The sequence below is a fragment of the Pristiophorus japonicus genome, chromosome 13 (assembly GCF_044704955.1).
Source record: "Pristiophorus japonicus isolate sPriJap1 chromosome 13, sPriJap1.hap1, whole genome shotgun sequence".
NCBI classification, from domain to species: Eukaryota; Metazoa; Chordata; class Chondrichthyes; family Pristiophoridae; genus Pristiophorus; species Pristiophorus japonicus.
The window spans coordinates 67,087,194-67,099,869 of NC_091989.1; the positions used below are offsets into that span (position 1 = coordinate 67,087,194).

The 12,676-nt window shown below is 50.2% G+C and overlaps 1 protein-coding gene across 3 annotated transcripts in view; it reads right to left on the reverse strand.

Moving 5' to 3' along the window:
- LOC139278615 (ATP-binding cassette sub-family C member 9-like) overlaps positions 1 to 12,676 on the reverse strand; it is a 250,863-nt gene that overhangs the window by 169,907 nt on the left and 68,280 nt on the right. For all 3 annotated transcript variants that reach the window (XM_070897599.1, XM_070897597.1, XM_070897598.1), the window contains exons 3-4: positions 5,045 to 5,166; positions 3,493 to 3,659 (exon numbers count right to left, since the gene is read on the reverse strand). In XM_070897599.1, the coding sequence (XP_070753700.1) occupies positions 3,493 to 3,659; positions 5,045 to 5,166 (289 nt within the window). The remainder of the gene's footprint in view (positions 1 to 3,492; positions 3,660 to 5,044; positions 5,167 to 12,676) is intronic.

Consider the following 12,676-nt stretch of genomic DNA (forward strand, 5'->3'; position numbering starts at 1 on the left):
TGCAAGGGGGATAGAGTATAAAAGCAGAGAAGTCCTGCTACAACTGTACAGGGTATTGGTGAGGCCACACCAGGAGTACTGCGCACAGTTTTGGTCTCCGTATTTAAAGAAGGATACGCATGCATCCTTCAGAGAAGGTTCACTGTTGATTCCGGAGATGAGGGAATTGACTTAGGAAGATAGGTTGAGCCTATACTCATTTAAGTTCAGAAGAATGAGAGGGGATCTTATCGAAACATATAAGATAATGAGGGGGCTCAACAAGGTGGATGCAGGGAGAATATTTCCACTCATAGGGGAAACTAAAACTAGGGGACATAGGCCCCAAATTTCCCCAGCCGCTTAGAGCGGCATAGTTAGATGTGGTGCGCCGACTTCGTGGGGGAAAAAAAGCGCCAAAAATTTACCTCTCAATTTGGCCGCTCCCTCGTCATCCGGATCCATCGGCGTGGCGCTGCAGAGCCTGAGGGGGGCGGGCGGGTGGGGGACAGAGCTTCAGCCGCGCTGGCAGGTGGGCGGAGCTTGGGTCCAGTGTTTTGTGGAGTGCCGGCAGGGGAACGCATGACCGTTTGAGCGTGCGCGCATGCGCAATGGGTGGTCCAGCGTGCGCGCATGCGCAGTGGAGCAGGAAGCCTGTCAATCGGCCAATTAAAGGGAGAGCGTCCTCAGAATCATTGGTAATGGAGAATATATAAAGGTGAGCTTTGAATATTGATTTGTGTGTGGCTGAGGGAGTGGAAAGGAGTGCTGGATAGGTAGAACAAAGGTGAGAACTGTGATTTTTCAACACTACCTGCGTGTGAGTCCAATGGATGAATGGCACAAGAGCGTGCAAGACGCACCAAGAATTTCCTCCATAAGGAAGTGGAGACATTAGTGACTGTAATTGAGGAGAAATGGTTGGAGCTGGATATCAGCAAGAGTGGTCCGTCAAAAGGTTCACCCAATTAATGAGAAAAAGATGGAACCTCGTTGCAGAAGAATTCTCCGCTGGGGTCAATACCGCAAGATCTGGAAGCCGGTGCAAGAAGAAATGGCAGGACATTGGTCAAGTAGTGAGTGTAAGTAATATCTTCATCTTTAAATTGAATTGCAGTGGAAAATGTGAGCATCTGTAAGTGTCCCACCCATCAGAAATGCACCATGTCTGAAAATTTATATTTGCAGAAGAAATTGGCCCACAAGAGGGAGAGAACTAGAACAGGAGGAGGTCTGCCAAATCTGCACCAACGGTCACCCCTGGAACAGAGGGTTGCTGCCTTGCTGAGTCACACCGGCAGAAAAAGAATCAGCTCTGCACAAGCTGGACCCACACGCGAGGGTGAGGGTAAGTCATTAAAATGCACAGTCGCCCTCCAAATCAACCTGCTGACTGGCCTGCTACGCATGAGACTACTCATGCCACCCATCCTGCCCCCTCCTGTGCTGCTAACCATTTGACTGTTGTATTTTGCAGAAGATATTCCTCAAGATCCTGAAGATCCACCAGAGGATCCAAATGCGTGCGCTCCAGACCAAGGCGGGTGGGGAGAGGAGGGGTCCATGGAAATGTCTGCTCAAGAATGCTGACCACGATATGGATCAGGACATAGCACAGGGCATCACACTGCCAGAACCCTCCATGAGCTCCTCGGCAACATTCCATGGGTTCACACCTTCCGAGGTCACGGGTCCCAGTGGCGGTCGGGAAATGCAACTTGGGACACCCAGTCCACCACCGTTCCAGCCTGCGCCTCGCACTGGAGGGGTGCCACTAGGCAGACCCACGGCAAGGGGAAGGAGAAGCTGACCAGTCTCTCCTGAGAGGCAGCCCTCAGCAGAGTTTAATCAGGTTGTTTCATTGGGTGAGGAGACCAATGCCCTCACAAGATCACTCGTGGCGGCCGTCAGTGGGGTGCGTGATGAGGTCGCGACACTGTCTGGTGAAATCTCTACACTAAGATGGGAAGTGAGGGCGGGCACTTCAGAGGGTGTGCAGACAATGGCAGGTGCCATGAGGGAGCTGGCTTCTGCAATAAGGGTACAAAAGGCCGGAGACTCAAATGCCACTCCCACTTCAATCCACGCACCAGCCACCGGTCAGACCCAAGCCGGGCTCCCAACCCCCATCACCATCACCGACCCTATGAGGAAGTGCACTTTCCCCAAGATGTGGGTGAGGGATGGGTGCAGCCTTTCTTTGCTGTTGTTGCTGTTGCTGTTGTTGTTGTTGTTGTCGCTGAAGTGCACTGTAAAATTTATAATAAAATATTTTGCATCAAAACTGAATCATGCTCCATTAGGACCACGCAACATTTAAGGCCAATTGTAAAAAGTAAAAATCCCTCACCCCTACAGTCATGCATGCCTGCCGCCCCTAACCCTGGCGGGAGGGCTAGCCGGTGCATTCTGCAGTTGGCAAGTAGGACTGCTCTATTTTCTGTAGCTGATTTATCTTTCATTTATTTTTGATGATGTTGTGCACCTGTTGTGCTGAAGATGTTGTAATGTTGTGCTGATGTTGTGAAAGTCCTTAGTGCTTTAGAATCCTCTAACTCACCTTCCCCCGCGCCCCCACCCCTCCCCTAATCTCTGGCTACCTGTGCTGATTTCTTAAATGTAGGTAAAGTTTTTCTGTGCCTACAAAGGTGGCCACATACACTGGCCTAAGTTAGTTTGGGGTAACTTTCAGCTGGTCAAATTTGTTTCTATGGCCAGAAGAGGTGTAAATGGCTTGTCACACCCCCTTTTGGAGAGAACAAAACTAAACTAGAAAAAAACCTAACTAACTGACTTACATTGGAGCATGTTAAATGGGGAAATTTGCGATTTTTAAGTTACTCCAAAAAAAGCTACTGACTCCAAAAAAAATGGAGCAACTCTTGGGGCAATTTGGGATAATCTCAGAATAAGGGGCTGCCCATTTAACATTGAGATGAGGAGGAATTTCTTCTCTCAGAGGGTTGTAAATCTGTGAAATTCTCTGCCCCAGAGAGCTGTGGAGGCTGGACCATTGAATATATTTAAGGTAGAGATAGACAGATTTTTGAGAGATAAGGGACTAAAAAGTTATGGGGAGCGGGCGGGGAAGTAGAGCTGAGTCCATGATCATATCAGCCATGATCTTATTGAATGGCGGAGCAGGCTCGAGGGGCCTAATGGCCGAGTCCTGCTCCTATTTCTTAAGCTCTTATAGTTTGTCAGCAACAGCTTATAAATTGGGCAGCAATGAAATGTGCGACACATCTGTAGGCACCAGTCCTCGATAAAACAAACACTGTAGAACAAAATACAGTCCAACTCTGATTCCGTCATCGGCTTGTGTGTTGTGGCCATCTTTGTTTCAATGAACCACGAGTGAATGCTGTGCACCTCAAACCGACGCAGTATGCAAAAGGGCAGCGCCACACGCTGGATTTACAAGGGACAAGTTTTCCATCTTACTTCTGACGAAATTAAAATAGGAAAGTTGAAAATTCCACTTGTTTTCATAAGGCAATTGGAACTACTCACCCTGAATATGATCACACTGATTTCAACAGCCATCAGCGATCCATAAAGGAAGACCAACATAAACGTTATACAGAACCGCAGCTGGGAGATGCCCACTCCGTGATTATAGTACTTCAGCAGTTTAATGGACTTAGTGATAAAAGCCAGGACCCAGTAGATAAAAAGAGCTGTGAAAACAAAGATAGAATCACCAACAAAAACTAATATTTATATAGTACCCGTAATGTTGTAAAACGTCTTGAGAAACTTCACAGGAGCGTTATCAAATAAAATTTGACACCAAGCCACATAAGGAGATATTAGGACAGTTTGGTCAAAGAAGTAGGTTTTAAGGAACATCTTACAGGAGACGAGAGAGGTGGAGAGGCAGAGAGGTTTAGGAAGTTTAGACCGCTGAATGCACGACCGCCAATGGTGGAGCGAAGGAACTCGGGGCTGCACAATCTGTCCTTAATACAAAACTTATTCATACACAGATTTGGGCACAATATTAAACTTTTTGATTGAAGCTTCACTTTGCTTCTGCATGACCTTTTCTTTTACAAAGGAGGAGTGTAATGTGTCCCAAGAATTCCTGAGGTCTTTCGTATCACTTGAACCGTCTGTAGCCATTTATGCTTTTGTGAATACCGCAGCTCCAAGAGCCACCGCCACCAACTGATCCCACACATCCAAGTGTGTGGGGTTGGGGGGTGGGGGTTATATTTGCCCCATGGTGGGCCTCTATGCCTCTAGGGGCACATCGCGGGTGCTCGCCAGTCCCACGTTGACAGGAACGTCGGTGCCTGACTACCATAAGGGGAGTGCCCAGGCCCCTCCCCCTCGTTCCCCCATACCCCCGAGGCAACGCTTCTCTTTACCCTTTGAACTCCTGTTGTAAGGGACCAATACAATTTTTTTTTTAATTGTCCCCATCTTTGAGGATCTAAGTTTCTTTTCTCCCCAGGAACTCATCCAGCCCGGTGAAGCCCATTTCTGCCCTTCTAGAAGCTGGAACACCTGATCTCACAGCCTCCGGGTGTTACACCAGATAGGCCAGGGAAGTGGGATCTCCCTAGTGTAGGGAAGCCCCACCTTTGACCCTTCCCCCTCTGACATGGCTGGCCTTGTAAGGGTATAGCCGGAGGCGCTGCCCTTTGACCCTTCCTCCTGACATGGCTGGCTTTGTAAGGGTATAGCCGGAGGCGCTGCCCTTTGACCCTTCCTCTTGACATGGCTGGCTTTGTAAGGGTATAGCCGGAGGCACTGCCCTTTGACCCTTCCTCCTGACATGGCTGGCTTTGTAAGGGTATAGGCGGAGGCGCTGCCCTTTGCAAAGGCAGCCAGGAAACTCGCAACAAAGAGCCTTGGCATTGCCAGGTCTGGACCTTATTCTAAGAAATTCCACCAGGCTGGCTGAGGAAATTCAGGGTCTGGGTTTCAGTCAATCATCATTAGTTAAATTTATTTTGCTCTTCTCAATAACAAAAAAACAAGCTAATTGATGATATATTGAGTGGAATTTTAAATCAGACATGGTTTAAGTCACATGAACTTGGAAATGCAGACTCACCTAATAGTAACTTTGGAAAGTTGGAGGTTTCTATATTATGATAGTACACAATTGACGTGATTGCCGCTATAAATCCCATGGTCGCAGGCATAACTAGATGAAGGTGGCGAGTCTTCATTTTTCTGTTGCAGCAAAAGAAAAGAAAATAGAATGGAGTATTTGACTGAAACACAGGACTGTTATATTTTGTGAGTACAGGATAACATTCAACAATTTAGTAATATGCAAATCATAGAATCCTAACAGCACAGGAGGCCATTCGGCCCACCGTGCAGGTCCTGGCTTTTTGAAAGAGCGATCCAATTAGTGCCACTCCACTAACCTTTCCCGATAGACCTGCAAAATTATTTTTTTCACATATTTATCCAATTCCCTTTTGAAAGATATTATTGAATCTGCTTCCACCACCCTTTCAAGCAGTGCCTTCCGGATCATAACAACTCACTGCGTGAAACAATGTCCCCTCATATCCCCCTGGATTTTTTGCCATTTATCTTAAATCTATGACCTCTGGTTACCGACCCTCCTGCCACTGGAAACAATTTCTCCCTATTGAAAAAGCTAAGAAGCATTGAAGAGAGGAAAGCTCAGAGAAACGCTGACTACAACACAGAAACTAGAAAGTTTACCAGACAGAGCGAGAGGGGGAGGTCGGAGGCCACAGAGAGCAGAAGGATCATCACGACCACCTAACGTGTTGTTCCTTGTTTCCTGTCGGGAGTGTGACTGCAGTATTAGTGGAGCCTACCTAGATATGGGGAGTGAGACTTGGCTCAGCGGTAGCATTCCTAACTCTGAGTCAGAAGCTCATGGGTTCAAGCTTCACTCCAGCCAGCCCCGGCAAGCGGAGGTGAGAATTCTGGGCTGAGAAATTGTAGTGTGCCCGAGTGGGGATGTACAGCACACCTAATTGTAAAGTCCTTACACAATACCACAAATCCACACGAGGCACATTCTACGGACAATGTCACTCCATGAACTGAACTTTTATTCACAGGGCCCAGAAGTGAGGACCCTGCGTGGCACCTCCCTTTATATACCTGGGTGACCAGGTGAGGAGTGTCTCCCACAAGTTCACCCCCTGTGGTCAAGGTGTGCATTTCTTACGTATATACAGTATTGCAGTGTTGTTACATAAAGGTTACATACATGACATCACCTCCCCCTCAACATCTTATTGGGATCATAGGTTAAGTCTCTCGGGTGGTCTGCGCTCTCTTGTGGAGCGCCGCAGTTGGGGCTCTGGTTGTTGAGCCTTGGTATGCGTGTCTGTCCCCTGTGATGATTCCGGCCTGTCCGGGCTGACCGCAGGGACTGTGCATGCTGCTGAATGTTCTTGTTGCTTGTTCACTGGCGGTGGTGTGAATACCATCTTATGATCTTCCTCAGGTTCCTCAGTGTCCATGTTGAACCTTTGTTTTACTTGGTCCAGATGCTTGTGGCATATCTGCCCATTGTTAAGTTTAACCACTATGACCCTATTCCCCTCTTTGCCTATTACAGTACCCTCAAGCCATTTGGGCCCCAAAGCGTGATTGAGAACAAATACGGGGTCAACAATTTCTATACATCTCCCCCTTGAATTTTGGTCATGGTACTCGTTTTGCGATTGGCGCTTGCCCTCAACAATGTCGGACAGGACTGGATGAATGAGGGACAGCCGAGTTTTGAGTGTTCGTTTCATGAGTAGCTCCGCGGGCGGGACCCCGGTGAGCGAGTGCGGTCGGGACCTATAGGCCAGCAGGAGGCACGATAGGCGGCATTGAAGGGAGGTTCCTTGAATCCGGAGCATGCTTTGCTTTATGATTTGGACCACATGTTCCGCCTGGCCATTGGAGGCCATTGGTGCTGTCCTGACATGGTTAATGCCATTACTCGACATGAACTCCCAGAATTCGTAGCTTGTGAAACATGGGCCATTATCGCTAACAAGGATGTCCGGCAAGCCGTGGGTCGCAAAGGCCGTGCGCAAACTCTCCACGGTGATGGATGTCGTGCACGAATTCAAAATGATGCACTCGATCCATTTCGAGTACGCATCAACAACAATGAGAAACATTTTTCCCATGAACGGACCCGCGTAGTCTACGTGAATATGTGACCACGGCTTGGTGGGCCAGGGCCACGGGCTGAGCGGGGCCTCCCTGGGGGCATTACCTAGCTGGGCACACGTCGTGCACCTGCGAACAGTGTTCCAGGTCTGAATCAATTCCCGGTCACGTGTGGCCTTCATCAGCACGATGCCTGGGTGCTCGCTGTGGAGTTCCCTGATGAATGCTTCCCTACCCCTCTGGAGCATGACTACCAGGCTGCCCCATAGTAGGCAGTCAGCTTGGAAGGAGAGCTCATCCATCCATCTGTGAAACGGTCTGACCTCCTCAGGGCATGCTCCGTGTGTGGGCGCCCAATCCCCAGTCAGGACACATTTCTTAATCAGGGATAGAAGGGGATCTCTGTTGGTCCAGATTTTGATCTGGCGGGCTGTGATGGGGGAGCCTGTCAAAGGCATCGACAGCCATGACCATCTCAGCACTTTGCTTCGCTGCCCCCTTAGTGGTGGCCAGTGGAAGCCTGCTGAGCGTGTCAGCGCAATTTTCGGTGCCGGGCCGGTGCCGCATGGTGTAGTCATACGCAGCAAGCTTGAGAGCCCATCGCTGTATGCGAGCTGACGCATTGGCATTGACAGCCTTGCTGTCTGACAGCAGGGATGTTAACGGCTTGTGGTCCGTTTCTAATTCGAACCTCCTGCCAAAAAGGTACTGGTGCATCTTTTTCACCCCAAAGACACATGCGAGTGCTTCCTTCTCAACCATCCCATATCCCCATTCAGCTTGAGAAAGTGACCTGGAGGCATAAGCCATAGGTTGTAGTTGGCCCTCAGCATTACCCTGCTGCAACACGCACCCAACCCCATAGGACGATGCATCACATGTCAGAACCAATTTCTTACGGGGGTCGTTTTTGAACAAAGTAGGTTCCGCGCCCGATTGAAAACCTGTTCCTGACAGTCCCCCCAAAACCAATCACAACCTTTACGCAGGAGCATGTGTAGTGGCTCCAACAATGTGCTTAAGTTCGGCAGAAAGTTCCCGAAATAGTTCAAAAGTCCCAGAAATGAACGCAACTCCGATGTGTTGCAGGGCCTGGGCGCTTGTCGAATCACCTCCGTTTTGGATTCGGTGGACCGAATCCCATCTGCAGCAACCCTCCTGCCCAGAAACTCGACCTCGGGAGCCAAAAACACACACTTAAGACTTCTTGAGTCGGAGGCCTACCTGGTCCAGTCGACGTAGCACCTCCTCCAGGTTGTGGAGGTGTTCCTCGGTGTCACAACCCGTGATGAGGATGTCGTCCTGAAATACGATTTTTCCAGGAATGGATTTGAGCAGGCTTTCCATGTTTCTTTGAAAAATCACTGCCGCTGATCGAATGCCAAACGGACACCTGTTGTAAACAAACAGTCCCTTGTGCGTGGTGATGGTGGTCAGTAGTTTAGATTCGTCGGCCAGTTCTTGGGTCATGTAGGCTGAAGTGAGGTCCAACTTGGTGAACAGCTTGCCGCCTGCCAGCGTGGCAAAAAGGTCCACCGCTCTCGGGAGCGGGTATTGGTCTTGTAGGGACACCCGGTTGATAGTGGCCTTATAGTCACCTCAGATCCTGACCGAGCCATCCACTTTTAGGATGGGAACGATGGGACTTGCCCAGTCGCTGAATTCAATGGGCGAGTTGATGCCCTCTCTCAGCAACCGGTCCAACTCGCTCTCAATTTTCTCTCGCATCACATATGGCACAGCTCTGGCTTTGTGATGCACTGGTCTTGCGTCTGGGGTGATGCGTATTACTACTTTGGTACCTTTGAACTTCCCGACGCCAAGTTGAAATAGTGACTCAAATTGCTGTAGGACCTGTGAGCATGAACTTTGCTCCACAGATGACACTGCGTGCACATCCCCCCATTTCCAGTTCATCTCAGCTAAGCTGCTCCTCCCTAACAGTGCGGGACCATTGCCTGGGGCAATCCAGAGCGGCAGCCAATTCACCGATCCATTGTGTGTGACCGCCAACATTGCACTGCCTAGCACTGGAATGATTTCTTTGGTGTACGTCCGTAATTGCGTCTCAATGCGTTCTAGTTTGGGTCTGCTGGCTTTGAGTGGCCACAGCTTTTCGAATTGTTGAACACTCATGAGTGACTGGCTGGCCCCCTTGTCCAGCTCCATGCGTACAGGGATGCCGTTTAATAGGACTTTCATCATCATAGGTGTCATTTTGGTATATGAGCTGTGAATGTTTGCCACATGAACCCGCTGAACTTCAGCGTCCATTGATTTGCCACAAGCGTCATCCTGCCTCACAGACCCCTCATCTGGTTCATCCACCTCGTATATTAGCCTGGTTACAGGCTTTCTGCACATTCTGGCTAAATGGCCGCTGAGGTTACAGTTTCTGCAGACGAACTGTTGAAACCTGCAAGTCCTGGCAGCATGTCTGCCCCCACACCTCCAGCATGAACTAAGATTCCCATTGTTGTGAACAAAAGAGCTGTTGCAAGGCATTCCTTGTTGATTGTCCCTTTGACTGCTCTTGAGTACCCTGTTAGTGGGTGTCAATGGCCCCATCCCGGGCTGCATTGTCCACTGGGGGGGCGTAAATGTCTGTTCAGCCTGCCATTGTCTCTGTTGGAGACTTACACTTGGGTCTATTGCTGCCTGGGGTGTGTCGAACTGCCCTTGCCTGTCTGCGGGGCTCTGTGTCACGTTTATGATATTGACTCCATGATCCATCGCCACGTTGGAGGCAGAATTGCGCGCGTATATTATCTTGGTTTCCTCCTCCCCCGCCATAAAAGTCTGAGCCATCAACACCGCCGCTTCCAAAGTTAAGCCCTTGGTCTCAATTAGCTTTCTGAAAATCCCAGCATGACCAATTCCCTCAATAAAGAAATCCCTTAGCATCTCCCCCCTGCAGGCGTCTGTGAACTTAGAGGCTGGCCAAGCGCCAGAGGTCCGCAATGAAATCCAGTATGCTCTGTCCTTCCTGACGTTGGTGTGTATAGAATTTGTGTCGGGCCATGTGTACGCTGCTCGCCAGTTTGGGGTGCTCACCGATTAGTTTGCTGAGCTCTTCGAAGGTTTTGTCCGCCGGTTTCTCGGGTGCTAGCAGGTCTTTCATGAGCGTGTAAGTCTTAGGTCCACAGCTGGTCAGCAGATGAGCCCTTCGCTTCTCGGCCGCTGCGTCTCCCAGCCAGCCTTTCATGACAAAACTCTGCTGGAGCCTCTCAATGAAATCGTCCCAGTCCTCACCAACACAGTACCATTCATCTGTGCTGCCAGTGACCATTCTCATGGGTCGTTGATTCCCGTTTCTCGTCACCAATGTAAAATCCTTACACAATACTACAAATCCACACGAGGCACATTCTATGGACAAGGTCACTCCATGACCTGAACCTTTATTCACAGGACCAAGAAGTGATGACCCTGTGTGGGACCTCCCTTTATATACCTGGATGACCAGGTGAGGAGTGTCTCCCACAAGTTCACCCCATGGTCAAGGTGTGCATTTCTTATGTATATACAGTATTGCAGTGTTGTTACATAAAGATTACATACCTGACACTAATGATGCAGGTGGCAGGACCATGGTAAATTGGTCCTCCGGTCCTTGTGTGTTTAATACCGGCGAGCTTCAGACACCAGTCGCGGTCCCACAGGCACCTTGCCGGTTCCAGGAAGCTCTAAAATCGGCTGGTTCGGACACCAGCTGAGGTGGTGACCAGAGCCCAGGGTTGGGTGGGGGAAGGGCGGCGGGGCAGTATCCAGTAAGCTTAATGTGCTCCTCCTGGCCCCATAATAAGGTTGCCAAGTGCCTGAGAATTTTGGACAGTGAGCTTGAAATGGGCATCAAGCCCCATATTTGCATATGAAAAGGGCTGATTGGCTAATTCAAGTATGGGTCCTGGAAGCCACGAAGGAGCCTTTACCAATATGGCGGGTGGCGCACTTCCGGTGTGGGATGTGCGTGTGCAGCCTCTCTCCAAAATGGGCACGGCACCAACAAATTTCTACATCCTGGTGTCTGAATATACGTTGATGGCAGCACCACTGAGCAGGAGACCAGAGTTCCAGGGGCCGAATTTGCCCCTTTTTTGCACCCTCTTACCGCCGCCGTTAGGCGCTAATGGGGCGCAATCACCTTTTCGCCCGGGGGAGGGTGGTGGTGGAGCCTGGGGCAGAATTGCCCCCAAGATTTTGGGGGTGATTTGGAGTTTGCGCCGGCCCCGCGATTTGCGCCCCGTACTAGCGCACACCTGGTGATGACATCATCGGCATGTGCGTGGACCCCTCTCCACCCCGCGGGAGAAATTGCCCCCTTTGAGGCGGGCCGATGTCAGCTTCACAGGGTGCTGAAATCCACCTGGGGCGCCTCTTAAAGGGGAAGCCAGGTGCATTATTTTTTGTCAGCCGACTTTTCCGAGAATGGTGGTCCTCATCTCAATCGAGCCAACAGCATGCAGCCCGGCTCTCCTCTTTGCATGGTGGGCTGCTGGCCCAGTCGACATTGTCCCCGGTGGCCCATTGGTGGCCACCAAAGGGCGACGCAGAGTCCACAGTGGCCCTCCCCTTTAAATGAAGGGGAGGGACACTGTGAGCGTCAGTGCTTTGTGGAGCATCCGCGTAGCGTTGACCTGTTCAACGCGGTGCTGACGCCCCGGGAGCGCCCCTCCAATGAGGTGTAGCGCCTGAGATAGCGCTCCGTCCTGTTTGAGGGATGCAAAAGGCAATTCCATGGAAATGTCGCAGGGCAATTTCTGACTCCTCAGTCTCTAAATACTGCGTTGACATCCAACTGGATACTTGCATCTGATGGGAGTATGGTAGCGATTTCCCCTCAAATCTAGCCGGTTCTCATGTCAGGGAGCTGTGAGTCAGGATAGAAACATGTTTGCGTCAGAAGGGGACTTTGCTACGGAAAAACCACCCAGAGCACGATGTGCTGGATGTAAAAGCAGTGGGAGAGATAGGTAGCTTCATGTGCCGTTAGTCATGGAAGAGAAGTTGGCTTAAGGGATGGGTATTTAAATATAGGAAAGATGTGGAGGTAATGTTAGTCCTCAAAAACTAATGCTTTTTGGGTCAAATGAGAAGTGAAATTTTTAACATTTCAAACCCGACGCCAAACCACCTCGAACCCGCCCACTTCCAGTAATGGAGGCGGGACTGGAATGGGTGAACAATCTGCTCTCCGGAGGCGGGGCTATCGGTAAAACCTTTTGAGGAGGCTGCGTACCTCATATTAACAAACTTTTTATTTTTAAACTCATGTTGGTCGGATTTCCCTGCCCTCGGGAAACCCGGCAGGTAAAAGGAGGCAAGAATGACCCAATCCGTACAGCAAGTGTCTTTATAGCACTGCTTGTTGGCCAGGAGGTGCAGGTTTGTTTCCTCCCGACCCAACGGGCTGACTCTGTTAAACCCCTCGCAACCTGGCTGCTCCCACACAATGATCGGAACCCCCTCCTCTCCCCACCCCCGACCACCATCTCCCCACCCTCGCGATCTGTTCCACCGACCACCATCTCCACCCTCACAATCTCTCATCCCCACCTCCCCGACCACCATCTCCAGCTTT